Here is a 19916-nt window from a genome sequence, read left to right as displayed (position 1 = left end):
ACGACTACGAGAGAGAAAAAGAGGTAAGAGAGAAGAGGGTAAAGAAATAAACGCCGCACGAGCTTACCGAGGCCAAAAGGGTCCCTGGGAAGCGGAGGCTATCCCACGACAGGACCTTAGCGTCCTTTCAGGAGTCCCTCGCCGCTGCATTGGCCAGTCAAGAAAACCAAAGAGATTCATCGCGTTCGACGTAAGATATCAGATTTGAAGAAATTGGGAAGTTATTTTCTTAGAGTTTATCGAAATTACACGCAATGATAACGTATCATAGAAGTTTTTCCAAGTCACCAAAGCCACCGATTATTGTCGATTTCATAATAAATAACCTGAAGAAGAGTTGTACCATTTTGCACACCAATAAAGCTATAGATCTCGATCCCAAGAATTTGCCAGCGTGCAGATGGTCGTATCAACTAGCACGAATCGAGCGTAACAATTCATTACAGTTCATTGTGTGAACAATTTTTCTAGAAAATGCCAGCAAGATCGTGTAGCTTCTGCAAAGAACGCTAGACAACCGCGTTCATCGTTTTTTGTTGTCCGAGTTTAGAGGCGAGTTTAACGAAATATGGAAGCATGAACTCGATAGTTTACTGCGGCTGAGAATTCTGCAGCAACGTAGATCGTGCCTCGTCGCCGGTGTCGCTGGGATTAAATGGAATACCTGCAACGACCACGCCCAATGAAATGCGCATGTGGGCCCGATTTAACTTCTCCTAGAATCGTCATACTCGTTCGCGGACCTTTGTGCAGTTGTAACAGACTTACGCGATTGTTGCCGCGACCAAGTTTACCAGAGAGTTCCCCTGTAACACGTACGAACGCTGTTGGACGCTTTTTAATGTTTCTTTCAACTGTGCTCGAATTTTTCCTCTCGTTCTCAACGCCGGGAAACTGCATACGTGAAACGGAGCCTGTTGGAACAGGGTGAATAATGTAAGTTAAACAGAGAACGCGTTTCGTTTCCTCTTTCGTTGGAGAACGAAGAATAGACGGCGGAAAACAGTCACGTTTGAAAGTCGTAACATTCGAATTGGAGCCTGAAATCTAACGTAGGAAGTCGTATGCTTACGGTTTTACAAATAAATTTAATCTATTGTCACAAAAATCACAAAATTTGTAATTTGAAATTTTATTCGTAAATTAGGGTTTTAGATTGAAACGAAATACGAACCTCTGAGTTACAAAATTTGCAACTGTGAAATTTTATCTAAAAGTTTTGATTCTAAAGTTTGAAACTTAAACTTGAATTATATAAACTTGAATAATTTAAGTATAGATTAAAGCTTAAACGCTCGTCCACGAGTTACCCTTCGCAAACGCCAAGATCCAAATTTTTGATATGCAAAATGTCGAGACTAACGAGAATGTAACGCAAGAAGAAGCGCCGGTATCGTTTTCAGAGTCTCTGTCCCGTTGCCGGATAAAGTAACGTTCCTGGAAACTAGGCGACGCCAATAGTCGAGGGAATTCCTTTCAACGAGCCAACAGAGAACAGCCGGCACTTACAGCATCGGCTCTAATTAGCGGTAATTAGAAGAAGCCTCGCGGACGGCGCCACAAATTGAAACCGGCGTAAACCAATCTAGAGGATGCCGTGCGAGGTAAAGAACGCTCCAACGAATCGAGTCAAACGAATCGCCGGCTAGTAATAAAATTGCATTTTGTGCGATGCTTCGTTTCAGACTAGACTTTCCGCTTTGCTCTAATTCCGTATTTTTTGAATTGTTTTAAATTAAATTCCACGTATATTCGATATTGCCAGTACCGTACGTCTATTTTCTCCATAGAATATCGACACAGAACACGATGTGATTATGTTCTGGAGAAAAAAAAGGAGAGCGGCCTTTCTTTCGTTGTTCTACGACGTAAAAAGCAACGGTTTAAGAACGAGTTGTTGCGCAACCCTCGGCGACAATTGAACTGCAGAATCGCGTTATCGGCGAAAGGAAAAAGCCGAGTCGACTGGTTTAACGACGGCGTGATAACGAAATATAGGGCGCGTCGCTACGATGGAAGTTCGTCGAACCGTGGTTTGTAGTTACTGGTGTTCGTCAGCGCTAATAGAACGATCCGCGTGCTAGATCTCGCGGCGATTGCGCAATTTTCAAGGGAACGCCGCGCGGCATCGTCGAGACGTTAATAGAAGGTTACCGGAAGAAAAGCGGGAAGAAACGCATTTAGAGGCGTCTCGTGTAAATCTACGAGAAAGATCTGGGAACGGGATCGATGATATCTGCTGCCAGTTACGGAGATTGGCGAGCCTCGTTTCCCCTTAGGCGAGAATAGTTGCCAGAAGCGTTCTTATTATTATTAACGTCCTGTTATGAGTTGTATAAGTCAGTTATTGCGGTATATCGAATAAAAATAAGTAAAACGTTTCTATAGAATACAATAGGATATCTGCGATAAGTCACAGAACTAGAACAGGTAGTGCCGTTTTCAAGCGAAACCAGCTAACAAAAAAGCTATTTCTACATTCGATTCAATTATTTTCTATCATTTCCATTTCTCTAGAAATGTTCATTCACCTGCAATTCGGACTTCTTAAAACGCAACGAAACGACATCATCTTCCTCGGATCATCGAAAACTTGTTTCCATAATTTTACAAGTTATTCCCTTAATTCCATAGCACCATATACCATCCTTGTATGGTTGAAAGGAGTCGTAACAGGTCCTTAAGACCGTCAGGAGGCACAAATCGGACCAGCACGATGCGCAAGAATGCGTCGAGATATTTCGCGGGTACTGGAGTGGGAGGTGGAATTCCAACGAGAGGAGAAGACCGCGCCGAAGAAGAAAACGAAGATGAAGAAGAAGAAGAAGAAGGAGAAGAAGACGAAGAAGAAGAAGACGAAGAAGAAGGGAGGAAGAATGGGACGAACAAAAAGAGCGAACAAAAGCGGACAGGCAGGGAACGAACCGGGCTGACCGGGTACACAAATTGCCAGCGAGATGAAATCGCTTGTTCTCCGGCGCGTTTTACCCTGAAGGGGTGAAAAAACTGTCCTCCGTGGAGCGAATTCGATCGCTGTTCACGATATATTTCAGCTGGGTTTCCTGGTTCTACGCTCTTCGACTATGCGAGTCGAACGATCTATTGAAAACTTCTCGTTGGACGTTGAATAGTGAAAGGCAGTGGCGATTACTTGGCAATGAAGGCCGTTGAAAAAGTGCTACGGCAATTATAGAAATCGAGTCGAGACCGTTTCCCTGCACTTCTGTGGAAGAAGAGAGGTGGAGCGAGGTGAGACACGTACCACAAAGGTGTCGGTCGAAAAACCTTAACGGAATTAACCAAGCCGAGCAACAAATTTTCACGCTGTTAGAATTTTGTTTTGCCGAAATGGAATCTGTTTCTTGCTCGTGATCGATTTTCTTGCTACTCTGAAGCCAAGAGGATATTTATAACCTTAGCAGGTAATTGAATTTTGATCATATTATTGTACGCAGACAGTGTCGTTTATGCGAATTTGTAATTTTAAGTACGCGATTAAACAACTGGAACGTAAATTGTTTCATCCCCAAAATACCATTCCGAATACCTTAGTTTTGATCTATCGTAGATAAATTACATATATTACGATGATGAAACTGACAATAAGTAAAACGATTCGATACAGTCATGGAAGATCTGGAAAGGGAAAGAGGAAGTTTTCTTTTCTTCTAATTTTTCCGTGAGTTCTATTAGAAGAAGTTTCAGCTTCGTAATAATTGCAACTCGCCAATGATCCGTGCTCGAATGGAAAGCGCTCAGACACTATACGACCCTCTCATTAATGCTGCAAACAAACGAAGAGCAACGAGCAAGGGGCTTAATCCGGGACAATACCGGAGGCTGCGGTAAAGGAATCAGAGCTGGCCGATCTCCGGAGACGCCGAGTAGATTTCTTTTCGTAAAAAGACTCATCTCGCGAAGAATCCTGGTTTTACAGCGTTAGAAAGCTCATTCGGATCGCGTTGTTTCAACGGTATCCTTCGTCGCTCGTCTTCTCGTCAGGTAATTCTCTCAAGTGGACAAAGAACAGCTCGCTTTCTCATTATCTTAAAAACCCTTTCTGCGGTATTCCAACACCAACGTGCTCCTAGCGATCCGTTCGCTATCCATCAGGTTGGACCGCGAATTCTATCCCGGCGACGAAAAGCCCTCGAGAATCCGTCCGGAAAAAGAGGTCGGGACGACAAAGGATTTCTAATGGACGGCCGAGCACCCAGAGGACGCCTTATAAGGCGAACATCTCGAGAAGGTGGCTTGCACAGCCTCCTTTTGGTCTTTCTTCTCCCTTTCCTTCTTTCTCTCACGAGTATCTCGTGGCGACTTCTGCGAGTGGTCGCAGGCGCCTCTCCGTGGCCGGATTTAGACCGAAAAAGGAACACCGGGAGTTTCGGGAAGACGACGACAAAGACGATGAACACGATGGAACCGGCACCGAGCCACCAAGCTCATCGTGACCGGATCCCCTGATCCACCGATCGATACCATCCCAGCCCCCCTCCCCCTGCTTACTCCGTATTTTGCCCTGAAACGATCGTGTAACCAGGAATCCACCGAGCTTCTTGGAAGACGTGCCGAATTTCTGCACGATGCAACGCGTAGCTAGCCTCGTTGCCTCGTTCGCTTTACCTGTTTTACTCTTTTCACATTTCTCGGACGCTTTTTTCGTGGTTAAGTATGTTACATTGGAAGGTTGTTGGAGGTATGCTGGTTCCTCGAGCACGAGCTTCGTATTTCTTTATTAGTTTCTTTATTGGTTTTGCAATATATTTTTAAAAGAAATAAGGTTTAGAATATTTACACGTTCGTGAGAATTGTTTCGCTTTGATTTATATCGTTGTTCTGAATATTTATAATTGGATCGTCCTATCGATGGTGTCCGACAAACAAATTAATCTAACAGAACGTTGAAATCGCTACAATTCCCAAGCTCAGGAATCCAGCAAAGTGTAGACAATGGCCCATGAATCAGCTGCAAATCAGCCGACTCCCCTAAATGCGTGCAAGTTGCTTCGACCGGAAACAAGTAGCTGGATTGGCAAAGGCCATCATGAGGGTGTTAGCCGCGTAAATCGCACGATTAGGATTAGCCGGAATCTGAATCGGCAAATCGACTCGAATCGTTCGTCGATTGCTCTCGCTTCTCGCTTCCAAACAAATCGATACCACCTCGACCGTTTAAACACGCTTCGATCGCTCTTGCAATAGTGTCCGGGCACGGCGTCGTAAATTATGCAATGAAACGCACATGTACACGCCAGCCGGACTACGTCGTCGCGTGCATACATATGTAAACGACGTAATGCGTTCGAATTCACGTATGTAAATTGGAAAAGACGATTCGAGACCTTTGAGGGACAATCGATTGGCCGGTTCGAAGCTTCTTATTGTCGGATAAATACGAATACGGAGCAAAATGCAGGTAGACCTGGAATATAGTGTGTTCCTTGGAATTTTCACCAATCGGTGGAACGGGGCGGACCATCGAGAATTACGATTCCGGGAATCGATCGACGCGTCTTCGATGAATATCTTATATGTAGGTTATGTAAATTCAGAGGAGCTGACCTAACTTAAATCGATAGTTTTCGGCTGAAGCAATCTTGTAAGTACCGTAATTTTGTTGTATCGGAGAAATTTTAAGCATGTATGAATTTTAGATTACGACCAGACTGCGAATGTTTATGCAAATTTTTGTTTCCTTAAACCCGATTTAAAAAATCGAATCTAACCAGAGATTCGTTTCGGCTGTTAATTATCCTAACGAGTACCACGCTTTGCATATTTTGTATATTTTTGTACATTATGTACATTCTACGTATTCGCGTAACATTACATTTTCTATAAATGCTTTATTTATAAAAAGAAAGAAAAGAATTTTTACATAGAGAATGCATCACGAAAGAAGATAAAACGTTATCGTGTTCTTGCGTTTAGAAAGATTGCTCTCGTAAATTGATGTATACTTCTGAGTGGAACACGATGTCTTTGAGTGGTGATTTTACTAAATTTATCTAATCGCCTCGCGGGTAGCAGCTGTTACATGGTCGAAGTCGTTTATCCAAGTTCAAACAGCTGCTTTCGAGCGATGGAAACACGAAAGAGTCACCGATGTTTCGAGGATTGATGTAGAACTATAAAGCGCACCTGATGCTAAATTGGCGCGGCATTCAAAAAGCGCAGTTTCGATCTCGTCAAACAAATAAAACCAATTCTATACGGTGTTAGAATGTTAACATTTTCGTCGTATAAAATTTGTAAATTAAGGGACGATCCTTCGAATCCTTTCTCCAAAGAATTAACAAAAATTTATTAACCGAAGCGTCATTTCGAAAAATCGATCTATGACGGATAAATCCAGAGTATCGATTAATATTTCGATGATAAATATCGATGAACCAAGACACCGTAAAGAACAACAAATCGCGAACCAAATTCTTCGCTGTATCGAGATCGACTTTATTGCGATAGAAAATAGCGCGACTCATGCCGCCACGTAGCAGCGACGAGTAACGAATCGCGACACAAGATCGCGCGCGTTTATGGCTTACCGTGTGCAGAAGATCCCTGAGATGCGAGGATCGAGCCGCCACCCTCGAGGACTTTGTTCTCCGGACCGTGACCAAACTGCCCTCCTTCATGGACAGGATTCTAGGCATCGTATTGGATCTGACCAATCGATACTCCTCTCCTGGATGCCTCCTCTTCTTCCTGAACGAGCCGCACAACATTTTCGATCGATATTCGCTCGTCGTTTAAAAAACAAAATAGTCACTCTGTTCGAGGATCATCGATCGAATCTCCCCTTCGGATGAGAAAAAAAAAAAAAGAAAGGAAACGATCGAACGAAGCCTCTTTAGATATTAAGTAGATATTTTGGCGATCGTGTGTCGCCACGATTCCTTTCGCTCGTGTTCTTTAGCCACGAGAATGTTCACGAAACGTACGTCGTTCACCGTTTCCTCTAACTGTCCGGACAGGTTAATGCCACTGTCGCAAACTGGTCCTCGAGCGAATTCACGTCCCTTTAACCGGTTGCAAACGTGCTGACTGATACGCTCCTGAGATTCCTATGTTACATCGACACGGACACGAACATACACACAGAGACACCGAGGAAACCGAATATTTTTTCTCACTGCTACAGCAGCATGGCGCCGCGTACAGATTCCTGCATCTATTTAACTGTCTCCTCCGGCTTCACTCGCTTAACCAACCCTCTTCTCGCCTCTTTTATTTCTCGATGCTCTCTTCTGCTCCTCTAAATCGTGCTCCCTCCGCTTTCGGCATCTCTTTGCGTCCACCGTGCCACTCTCTCGGCTCCTTCCTTCTTTCTCTTTTCTCTTCTCTCGGTCTGCTTCTCGCTCTGTGCACACCCTCCCCTCTTCCCCGACAGTCGACCGACCTCCTTCGCTCTATCACGGCACCCACGTACTAATTAACAGCCGACGACGCGTACGCGACGTGCACGTCCCGCTCCACGAGCGAGTCTGACGCGGGATCGGGGTGATCGACCGGTAAAAGGAACTGGTCGGATCGATCTTCGGATCGACCGTGACGATCGCTCGAGTCTGTCTCCGCGGGATTCACAAATGGGTACACGGCTTTAAAATAGTAGCCTTTTGTCACGGCGACCCTGCAGACACTGGATCCTTCTCCGACTTTGAATCCTCTTCAACAGGTCTTTGATACTTTTGATATTCGATGTTCTTCCTCGTACGAGTCGTTTCTCTTTATTCGTCGATTAAATTAATTCATCCTCTGATCTTTCTTCGTCAATGGTCTCTTACGGTTTCAACGATTGCCTCGCAATAATTAGCTTTCGTTGAGAGTCGAACACGAGTCCTTTGTGGTGTCTGTAGGTCGTACGCAATCTCAGACGAGATCTTTTTCGGACGACCGATTTTCTCCACGGGTAATCAGATCTCGATCGCGTACACGCGGTGATGCGTTCACCTGTTGTGTACCAGCCACCCTTGGCGGATCGCTCGATGCTTAATTAACGGAATCTCAGCCAGCTCGAGTCGCAGTGAGAGCCGAGAGTCGACTGAAGGCATAAGGCTCCGGTTGTGGTCGTCGAAGGAACCCCACCACGTTGATTTCAACAACACCCGGCACCCAGCCCGACCGGACGACCTGGTCGCGTGGCGCTCGGCACAGATACGCAGTGTTTCTCAAAATCCTCTCCTTTTCGTTCCTGCGAACCGATCCAAACCTCCACACTTTTCCAACAAATCTCGGTTCAACGTCTTTGTCTCGGTTATCTTCTCTAGACGACAGTTTACGAGCTCGTAAAATTGTCGTTATCCACGATCGAGCGTATTTTTAGAAATTTCTCGATCAAAACACAAGGTTTATGACATTCTTCGTAAAATTCTTCTCTCGTTCGCCTTTCCTTTTTCTTCTGTAACGGGTTAACGTAGTTTGGCTGATATTTTTCCTGAAATTCCGAGTTGCTCTGCTCACCCTCTTCTCTCCTCTTTATTCTTAATTCGCGACGATCAGGAATTTTATCGTGTCATCTTCGAAGATGATCGATCAATAGACGTCGTCGCAAAAGATCACGAGGCATCGATATCGCGAATCTTAACCAAGTTCAAAGATCCTTCTTCCACCGATGTAGACAATACAGCTCGTTCCATTTCCTCTGAGAAACTTCTCGTTACACAACGAAACGGTTCGCAGGAGGCACACCTATAGGCGAGATAACCTCCAAGGACTAGTTCTACGATACAGAAGAAAAAAAGGAGGAAGTATCGAGATCCGGGTGACCCAGTTTGCGCTCTTGAATTTCAGAATAGACGTTCTTTCGTATTTCAAGGTTGCATTGTGGCGGCGTCGTCAACCATACCATCTAATTCGCCGATCTTTCAGCTTCCATGCAGCTTACACCGTAACGATCGCGCAGCTCAAATTTTTCATCGCGAAACTGATCTTCGTCGAACCAGCGATGTCGCTAGGTTCTTGAATTTTATGCGTTCGTAGGAAATTCTAAGGCACAGATACTTTTACTTTGTACATTTTTACATCTTCCATAACTGCACGGAGACTCATATTCATGATCATTGCTGAAAACGAGAAAACCAACGCGAGATACAAAACCAAAGTTCTTCTTGTATCTTCTCTTTTACATCTCTTGGTTCTTGGTTACGATTGAACAGAATATTGCATAAAAATGTCTTCCTTGAAATCTGCCTCGGCGAAGATCGCATCCGAATGGATGTAGGTCAACTGATTCAAACTATACCGGGGACATCTGTCAGCTTGCGTAACTCCGCTGAATATTGCTATTAATTTCACGTTCACAGGCCGTTTTCAAGCGGGAATATCTGTGGTTTTCTCCGCTCGTTTCTCGCGTCCATCGAAACATATTATTTTTCTGCTTCCTACCGGTGATCACTGCTCATTGATCAAAAGCATCGAGTGCTTCCTGTCACGAACCACCGCAAGGACGAAGATTCTCTTCAGCCTGGAATCTTTTTTGTGGCACGAGCCATGTCGAAGAAATTACCGTGCCAAGTACTTCGATCGAGAATAATACTATTTATTATCGTGCGTCAAGCACGAAGAATAATCGTCAATAAAATTTGTGTCGTAAGTATCCAGACATTTATGGAGTGTAATGCATCTACGATACAGGTCCGATGTAACGTAATGATAATTACCAGTTGTATCATTCTCTCGTCTTATTTTTACGTAAACTGTTAGTTTCTCCAGATTAAACGAATCGCGTAGATTTCTACCCTCGTATTGACTCCTCACGCCAACTAACAAAAAGATACACATTTAGAAATGGTAACTACCGGTGAACCTCGTGCTGCGAGACTAATATTCTACGTCGTTCCAGGGGATTCGATATCGCTTCAATTACGCGGAAAAAGTAGCGGGAAGCGAACGTTCGCTTCCTAACTTTCGCAACGAGAGCGATCAAACGAAATTCGAGAACCCAAAGGTGTCGTAAATTAACGAAAGCACGTCCCTTCCGTTCGTTCGTAGACGTTGCGTGTAACTCGGTACCAGGCAACGAGCACCGTACCTTTGTACCGAATAACACCCAACGATTCGATTATTCATTCCCTCTGTGTTCGTATTTCACCGTTGTTTGCCATTTTCTATTTTTTGCTTTTCCGCTTTTTTCCAATTGCATCGTGCAGTTTGCAGGATAACCGTTTGAACGCCACGGGTCACTGCAGAAATTTAAACGAACGATACCAAATGCGACGCGATCGCGTTTGTTTCGTTTAACGTCGAAAATTACCAATTACCACGGTCGTGCTGTTTTCTTTTCTTCTTTTTTTTTTTTTTTTCGTTTACAGCAATTTACATAGATCCGTCGATAATGTTGCAGCGAGAATTAAAGGATAATCTTGCATCGAGTTGACCACCATCGTCACAGCCGCCACCATATTGCACCCAGTGACTAATAAAACGTTCGAGTGACCGATGAATTTGCATCAGAATCGGAATAATAACAAACGATAGCCGGCGTGGGACACAGCACGGAGGGCGTTTCAACCCTCGCGTCAGGAAGCGGATACGCAATTTTCGTATGAGTCAGCGCAACCCTATCGAAAGAAACTCCACGGCCATCTTGAACTCTCGTTGTAGATCCGATCGAACGCGATCGGCGTAATTCGTCGTTAGGGCTAATTGAATTTCACTCGGCGAGCTATTGGAAACCGAAGAGACGTTAAATTTTAATTACAGCCGGATTATCGGACGGCTGTGTCGCTCCTTTTCACCAAGGAAACGACAGGACAAACGAGCGGCCTGTAATTAATCCATTAATCCCGGTGGCCTTAAACAGTCGGCCAAACGACCACTGGAAGCGTCTAAGCAGCATTTTCTCTGCAACGGAACGGCCGTTGCACTTTCTTTAATGAGATTTCGTATTTCATTTGACAGATAATGTATGGAGGAAGGATAAGAAACTTAACCTTTGCGCGGCGATTGCAAGGCATCTTTTGAAATACTCATTCTTATACTCATACTCAAATACTTAGTATACTCATATATATGCGTGTAGCATAAAAACGTTTCCCAAAGGAAAATTATGTTTCCTCGTCTAATTAACGATGCTGAACTTATTCTTTTTGAAATAGCCGTGCAACGTGGTTGAAACTCTCTGTTCGACGAATATACATACAACGAAGCCGTAAAAATAGAACTGGAAATGGCCTGAGCAAAGACGAATCATCCGGTTCTGAACGATGATCGTTACTAAAATTTGTTGGTTCGACGAGAGGAAAGTCTAATAGGAGCTACCATGCGGTGGAACTAGTCACCTACTTCCGTCGGATGAAAATATCACGCGGAAAAAGCGACCGGAAAAGCTGCGAGCAATTACGTGATCGTCAAAACACGCGGCGTTCTTTCCGAACGAGTCGTTCAGCTCTTAAAACTGGAACGCGATTGTACGCTCTTTAATCGTACCGGTAACTGCAACTTCTCTTGTCCTGACAATCGCCCAGTCGTTGCGTTATCGCGGCCGTTGTTACGCCAACGATCGTTAGGATTCGTAATCGCGAGCACCTATTACAACTCGCATAAATACGCTTGAGTAATTACGCGAGCTCTGAAAAGAACCAATTGCTCATTGAGATACAGGAAAATATTGCGTTTGTTGCGTTCAGTTTCGTTTGCAATTCATTTTCAATGTTTACAAAGTTCGGAAGAATCAATTGAAATATCTTCTACGAGACAGGAAAAATGAAATATCGTCAATTAATTTCAGTACTAAGAAGCAAGTTCTATAAAGCAACGAAAATAAAATTCCAAAAAAAACTTTGACGTACCATAACTTCGATCTACCAATCGATCATTTGCTTGCTTACTGTACAAGATCAAAACGATCTTCGCAAGTAAGTCTCAGGAATCTCGTGAAAAATTTGAGAATCCCTGGATTGGTGCAGGTTCTACCTGAGGGATACGCATGCGCCGCGACCGACAGATGTTTCCTCCTCGCCAACTGTTGCACGCTGCTGCGACGAGAGACGATTCTGCATCTGATTTACCAAAGAAAGAAAGAAGACGGGAGAAGAAAGGAAGAAAAATCTCTCCATCTTTCCTGTTCTCCTCTCGCCCCACAACATCCAGTCGGATGAGTGGAGTCCTTGGAACAAGAGAGAGAAACGAGAGGAAGATTCTTTGTCGAATCGCCATCGAAAGGAAGCCCGGAGAAGCCCGCACGAGGGGGTGGACCGCCCCTATTCACAAGGGCAAGAACGTAACCCTTATGTCGTTAAGACCCTGATCGATCCTAACGATAAGTTTGCGTGGTAGACGAGACCTAACCCAATGCCGCCAACCAAAAAGTGAGATTTATTATAGCTCCAATTCCCTTCGCTCAGGCTCCTCGTGCCTTTATTGTCTGTTTATTGTCCATAATTCCTCGTAGTAGCGGTTGAACCAGGCAGCTAAATATTCCGCGGTGTCGTATACTCGCATACCTATGTGTCGAGATATTGAAGGTGTCGGGACGTAAAGTGTACGAACCAATTTATTTAACGAAGCTTCCTGGAACGGAGATACCGACGGTCGTTTAACTCTCGCGTGAATTTTCTCTCCTCCATATTTTCTTAACAATTTCGTCTATATTTTCTTCTAACAATTTGGTCGCTTTCCAGCGAAATATCTAATTCCGAAGCTCTGGATTTTTCTAGATGAAAATTTATTCGAGATGTTTCGATACTGTTAGGTTCCTTGACTCTCTACATAAATCAGAATCCATCCCTCGGTCAAGAAAGTCACCAGCTGTACAAATGTAATTAGTCATACCGCAATAATTCTAAGGAACGACCATCGAACTAAACAATTTTACTTTACCGTTCTTAATTGTTGCAAAGTATCTTTCAGGTAGAGACGTCCCTTGGAGTTATTGTTCAATCAGGTAAAAATTGGGAAAAGCAGGTTTGTCCCGGTCATATTTAGCTGCAAATAATCGTTAGCGAGACTGCCAAAACCCATCAATAGTTTTCCTCCTCGACAGCATCGTCACCAAACATCACGGGTTTTTCATCCGTTGACCAGGCAATATCTTGACTGATCCTTCAGACTTAGGTCAGTCACCATCTCTTGACTGGTTTTCATTGATCATTCATCGGTTTAACTTGTTACTTACTATTTATATCTACAAAGTTGTTGCAATAAAGTGTATATTGTAACCTGTTAATTCAGTGTTATAATCAGTTCGACTATCTCTATTATCCCAACCGAAATAGGGAAATAACGAATATTATCAAATCGTAACGGGAATTTACGACTGCCGTTGGCGTGTCTCTCCGCAAACGGTCGAACAGATATCGAAACTTTCATCTTATAGATTTATCGAATAACCGGGAAAATCCATGGTGTTCTAAGTAAAAATTGCAGCTGAAAAATGGGATTTCCAGCAAGGTACGAGGAAAGAACTCTAGAATCGGAAAAGGAGCTGGTAAAAGAAGGAAGAGGGAAACAGAAGAGAGGAGGAAAAGGATAAGGGAATCCAAATACAACAGACACTACAGGAACATAACCAAAGATGAGATGCCAAAGTACTTGGAAGGGAGGATGAAGTGGAAGGACAGAAAAATTATAGCCAGATTCAGGTTGGTGGAAACGAGACCAAAGCGAAAGAACATTGGAAAGAGGAGGAATAAAGAAGGTGCAGATTATGTGGAAGAGAAGAAGAGGACCTGAGACATGTAGTAAAAGAATGTGAAATAACAAGAGGAGCAAAGGAAAAGGAAAAAATATTGAATGGGACTGGGGAAGGACTAATGGACCCAAGAGAGATAATAGAGAAAAGAAGGGTAAAGGCAATACAAGAAGGGGTGGAATGACAGGAAGGTAGCAAAAAGACCAAAGTGGCAATAGTGTGTAGGCTTAAGTTGCAATAATTTGTAGGCATAAGTTGAAATAGATCGTAAGCATTAGTTTTAGATTAGAGGTAAGAATGTGATAAGTGCAATAAGGGGTTTTAAAAAGTGAAAGTTCGTCCAAAGCCGAGAGGCACGGACTAAATAAATAATAAATAAATAAATAAAATGGGATTTCGGCTACGAGAGATCACCATCCATTGATCGTGCAATGATCAGAGAACTCGTTAAGGAATCGTCGAGTTCCATTATTCTGTCGACGACGATCGAGCAACGGACAAATCAAAGTCAAACGGAACGGATACCGGGAGGATAGCTTTGGAAGAAGCTCGTTAGAAGGGGCCACGTTGGCAGACAGCGTCGTCACCGGTATCGAAACGAGTCACGATTCACCTGCTCGTCTCGTGGACTCGCCCCTGCGCAATTCGCGTTACGGCCGCGTCGGTGAGATTTATCGCATACGGAATATCGAATGGCGAGGGTACCGGCAGTCCTTATTACAGCTTATTAAGCGGCAGTAAACTGCATATCCATGATCCAGGAACCGGTCACGAGCGAGAACCAAGATCTCATCACCTGCTTCTCGTTCCGTCCTTCTTCCCTTCGTGCTATTCTTTCGTACCATCCTTTTTTCACTTCTTTACACTCAGTTTCTTTTTTTCACGGCGATTCGTGGTGGCGTAACTTCTCCACAGACTACGAGACACTGAGCTAAGTTGCGCGCTATGCTGACACGTCAGAGGGATGAAAACCCAGTCGCCAAGGTTCTTATAATTCAGAATTACGTTTCTTTCGTGAAAGGAAAGACATATCGAAAGCATTCAAAAGATGAACAGATATTATGCGAAGAAGCTAAGATGATACAAGATCGTAACTGTAAGATAACCTTGTTAACCACGAAGCGATTCAACTCCCCGAACAAACAAATTAATTAATTTTGATAAAACCACGATTCTGAACGACAAAAATTCCATTCCCGGTAAACCAACCCGGTATCTTTGAAAGTATCAGGCTCCTCTCTTATGGAAACAATTTCGCTGATCCACGGATGATCGGATTTTCGCGAATATCGCTCCAACTTTGCCGTATAATCCGCCTTCATGTATATTATATCTTCGATTATGTTCAGCTACCTTTCTCATCCCGTCGGATCCCGAACACCTACCCTCTTTTCTTCCATGCCTCGTGCTGAACCACTTGCTTTCTTCGTCCAACAAACTACGTTTCCTCTTTGTCGTAAAAGATCTCTCGTTCCTGTTGGTCGACCGTGCCACGTTCAAATCTCGGCCTTCGTCGAGGGGGAGGCGATTGCTTAACGACGCCAACCACCTGCCCCGGTGAAGAAGAACACGTGCTGCAGCTACGAGGCAGCTGCAACCGAAAGGACGAGACCCGTACACATACGCGACGGGCCAGGCTTCCCCTGTTCCGGAGGTGTCGAGGTTGAGAGTGTTGAGCCTCGGCAATACGGTACAGACATCGAGCCACGAGGATGAGCGCACTTAAAACCGCGCGTCATTCCTCGTTTCTCGAACCTTCGATCCGTCTCGAGAGTCCTCTCCCCTCCTCAGACAGTCCCACGAATTCGTTGCTTGTTTCGTCATTAGTAGCACTTCTTTGACGAGAGATCGTATTGTAGATGGAAAAGTAGAGAAAATGCAACGGGGATTTAGTTGGGTTTACGATGTTCTACAGAGTACTCCAATTAAAGCGATTACTGAAAATAGCTCCGACGTTTCCTAATCCTTGATTGCTATTATAGTGAATTACAGAGGTGGTCGACGGGTTACGAATTTTTATGAAAATTTATTGAATTAAAAAAAAAGAAAGAAAGAAATAGAACCTAACCAGAGATCTAGTTTATGTCCTCAATTTTATAAGCAGTATGCTTTGAACGTTTTATGTATGTATCTTAGTAATTGACCCATAAATAGATATTACGGACCAAACACGGAGACGTCAAATGAAAATGACAAACTTAGCATTTAAATGCTAGAATGTCCAGCTATAATGGATAACACGTTGGTCCTAATCTTGAATCTTCAACAGAATCTTCAATGTAAAATGATCGCGTAATGGAAAAGCTTCGTGAATTTTAAGCAGAGCTAAAGAGATGCTCGAGAGTTGTGCAGTGGTAGTAGTATTTCCAGTTTGTTGCACAGATCTCGAAAAAGATTAGGAGAGGACAGCAACAGATGGCAGACGGGTCGCGTGTCTGATGCGAGATAGGAGTTTTCTATTCCTTCGATTTTCTCTGCTACCTACCCTCGTCATGAAAATGGAAGTTCGTTTGTGTTGATACTCGAGAGAAGAGTTTGGTGGTCGGAAAACTCGGACAATTACCATCGATCTTCTCCATTCCGCCACTTACCCTAACTTACGGTAAACTGAATTTTACAGGAAATGGGAAAATCTAGGTATACCCGGATCGTCTTTTGGCGATAGTAAGATTTTTATTATCAGCAGTTGCAAACATTCGCGTAAAGGGTGACTTCGTTTCTCTGGGTTACAAACTGAATCAAACCAAGGATCGCGGTATCGGTTTCGCGTGATGCGGTCACCTGCAACGAGGCGCAGTGATAACGGTTCGCCTGACCCCGAGGCTGACGAAAACAGAAGCCTCATCGAGACGCGGAAGAGAGGATCGCCTTACGAGGATACGAGGGAGTTTAAAGCAGAGGAGGAAGACCTGTCAAATTGCAGCTGCCTCTGGGCACGTGGGTCGAGCCGCTACCTGGACTATTCTATACACGCTCGGTCTTCCTTTCCACGCTTTTCTCTCTGTGTTTCTTTCTTTTCACGCACAACACTGTTGCCGTGGCCGAAAACCAACAAAGAGGTCTAGCTTTCGAAACCAGATGCTCCATCTCTGCCGATGACAGACTAAATTGTTCTTTTGAAACTTCTATTCGACAATGACACTCTAAGCTTCCTTCTGGTGCTCTCTGGACTGAAAGTAGTAGGTAGCGTAAATTAAAGTTCTTAATTTAAGATGAAAATTTGGGGTCATTTTAGAAAAACTTTCGAGCACTTTCCTTCTCTTTGAAGATCCCTATGCGGATGCTAACATCTGCCAAGCATCCTGGTCCAACTTTTAGCGACACGCTAAAGCAAATTTTACCTTCATTTAGCCTGATGTTCCATCGGTACGATTCAATTCGATCAATTTCTTCGTAGAGGGATCGCCGGAGAGCGCATATTGGTTCTAAGAAATTTTTTCGTTCTATCAATGAAATCACAGGGAATTAGAACCGGACATAGCAATATCGAGGTACAGAAGCTCTGGTCGCTTAACAATGCTAAGAAGAGTCGCACGGATGCGGATACAACGAAGCCCGCATACTAATAGCCGCCGGAAGTTCTCAGACATTTGTCTATTTTATGGTGGATGTACCTAATCATTTGGTATAACACGATTCTACCTTTATTATGTCAAGGACTAAGCGATGCTGTGAATACGCTGGCAGCTATCTTAACTAATGATCCATTACGAGCAGTACAATTTTATTCAAATACGATTACGGGAAATAATTGCGTATGTTAATAGAAGAACGGCGAAGACAGTACGAAGTTTAGGAAATATGATAATTTCGATCGACGATTTAATTTTAGTTTGCCAGGAATTAATCGTTTTAAGTGAGAATTACAGGGTGTATAATACAAAATTTAATCAGATCGCAAGAGAAATTGTAAATTGGTGACTCGTAAAAACGAACCATTTAGATTTCATAGGAAAATATTATTTTAAGAATAATTTAATTCTTATATTTTTAATATAAATGTTCGAAGCTGCATTCGCGCCACACGTATTTGAATTCCGAAAGTTTCGAGCGCGCTGAGACGGCGCTCGTGGAAACTTTACCGGCGATGGATAAAACAGAGAACTGCATCGAGCCGGTAACATACTGGAGGAAGATAACGCGGTATACGCGAACCAGGAAAATTCGAGTTTGAAATATCAGATCGCGCTACAGCGAGCTAACGAAAGATAGATATGCAATAAAATAATTAACCTCGTACAAAATAATGAACTGTCGTAGTTTAACAATTAATCGATCAAAATAAATACGTCGTTTTATCGTGATATATTCGAGCGAACGTAAGATGCTCGCAGTATTTTAATTTGTAAAGTTCGTTTAATAAAGTGACACGATAAAAATGAGTAATAACGACAGAAGATTAGTCGTCTCTCGACAAGAGAAGTAACAACAATGATATGTGGCACATTACAATTAAGCATTGTGTTCACTATGGAGAGGACAAATTAACATCGTTGTAGTTTCATCTGCATTCTCGGAATCCAATTGTGCAATTCGCCGCTCTAGAGGGAAATCTTATACGTGACGTGCAACAGAATCATAAAACGAGAGATACAACGTACACGCACGCGTGCATCGGCGATTGTCTACTGTATACTCGGTTTAACAATCTTTGCTGTTCCAATTTACCGAGCAAAAATACGTACGTGGTCTCGAGATACGTGATACTTCCAGAGATATTTCTCCACAAAAATTTCCAAATAAATTAAAGAGAAACTAGAAAGATCGTTATCTATTTGAAAGACTAACGATATATCAAATACGTGATAATTTATTCAAAACAGTCGAGAAAGATTAATTAACCAAAAAGAGGATCCCCATAGAGTTAACAGTTTTGTATGATAATGGTAAAGATTGCTTTTAAGATAACAATTAAAAAAATGTATAATTATCTGAAAAAAGAAAAAAAAGAAAAAAAACTACATATAGAAATGGATTGCGACGAAAGTGGCAAACAAGTGGCAAACGAATCGAAACACGATATCGAGTTACTCGATTCATTAATCAATGAAACCGGTATCCGGGCAATTTGAAAAAATATCGGACAAAAGGTCTTGCCTGCCTGGTTTTCAATGATCGAACCGGCAAACGTACTCGAATATTGGCGAGTAGCTTGTGCCGGGGTCACCGACCACGCTGCAAACGTTATCCATTCCGCGTTGCCAGGTTATCGATCTGTGCAGAGGCGCCTTGACCGACCTCCGATGCACCGCCAAGTGCAAGTGCAAAAGCTCTCTCACCTTTCCGCTCTCGGACAGGAAGGATCCGGCGCGCGCATCGCGCTAGACAGATAATCGAACACCTTCCCGTACTCGTACAAGCACGCGAACCATTGTTGCACACGCAACGCTATACTTTTGTCATGGTTGAAGCTACAGCTTATGAAAAACTTATCGAAACGAAAGATTCCGAACGTTATCCTTTGCCATCAAATTTGTTATTTCGTAGGATCTGATGTCTGAAATATTCTAGAAATAAACAACATTCTTCGTCGATGTCGAGCCAGAAAGTTTAAAATATTTCTACGGACACAGGATACGATTCTGGGACAAAGGTTGAAGTGGTAGTCTCAATCATGTTGACCATCGAAGCGTAGAAATAACATGAAATCGAACTAACAGTATTGTGAATGGTGCGCGAAACATGGACAAAATTGATTAAATTGACGTTTTGACATACTTTCCTATGCTTTCGATTTGATTATTTGTTTTGTTACCACGTCTTTCAATAACGTTGCTTCCATTGTCTAAACTTTCACCGATATTGGTTCGTCGCTCGCGATTAACCATAATACTATTGCTGTCTATCGTCTCATAATTATACGGATATGAATTATGCCTTCTAGAATAGCGTTCTAATAAGCGTAGGAGTAAAAGCAAAACGATTAACGCTTCGATTATTCGTAGAAAATGACGATTCTACGAGAATAGAATTCTAATCTTGCTAATATCCTAGCGATAGCCTGAGAGGTCTAACACACAGATTGATGTAATTAGGAAAGCATCGAACCTGCTAATATCGAATCTAAACGGTTAATGGTACCTGTATGTATGCCACGTTATATCGTTCTATTACGTTTGATTGCCGTTTTATCCATCGAGCTAATCCCATTCTATCAGAAGCTACTCGAAACGACTGTTCGTTTACTGCTACGTACAAACACCTGAACCATTCCAGCGTCCGGTTTCGATAAACAGCAACGAGACTCATGAAACCACTCGATAATGGCGCTAAAACTTACGAC

General features: G+C 43.1%; 1 protein-coding gene across 3 annotated transcripts in view; it reads right to left on the bottom strand.

Moving 5' to 3' along the window:
* Positions 1-19916, bottom strand: part of LOC122573326 (amyloid beta A4 precursor protein-binding family B member 1-interacting protein-like) — a 144217-nt gene that overhangs the window by 71385 nt on the left and 52916 nt on the right. The window contains exon 1 of one of the 3 annotated variants that reach the window (XM_043739509.1): positions 6549-6743. The exons of the other annotated variants lie outside the window; for them this stretch is intronic. Within the exon in view, the coding sequence (XP_043595444.1) occupies positions 6549-6728 (180 nt within the window). The 5' untranslated portion in view covers positions 6729-6743. Of the gene's footprint in view, positions 1-6548; positions 6744-19916 lie in introns of those variants that run through there. 3 annotated transcript variants of the gene reach the window in all.

The sequence above is a fragment of the Bombus pyrosoma genome, linkage group LG12 (genome assembly GCF_014825855.1).
Source record: "Bombus pyrosoma isolate SC7728 linkage group LG12, ASM1482585v1, whole genome shotgun sequence".
NCBI lineage: Eukaryota > Metazoa > Arthropoda > Insecta > Hymenoptera > Apidae > Bombus > Bombus pyrosoma.
The sequence above is the reverse complement of the archived record's forward strand: the minus strand, read 5'-3'. Positions and strand labels throughout refer to the sequence as shown.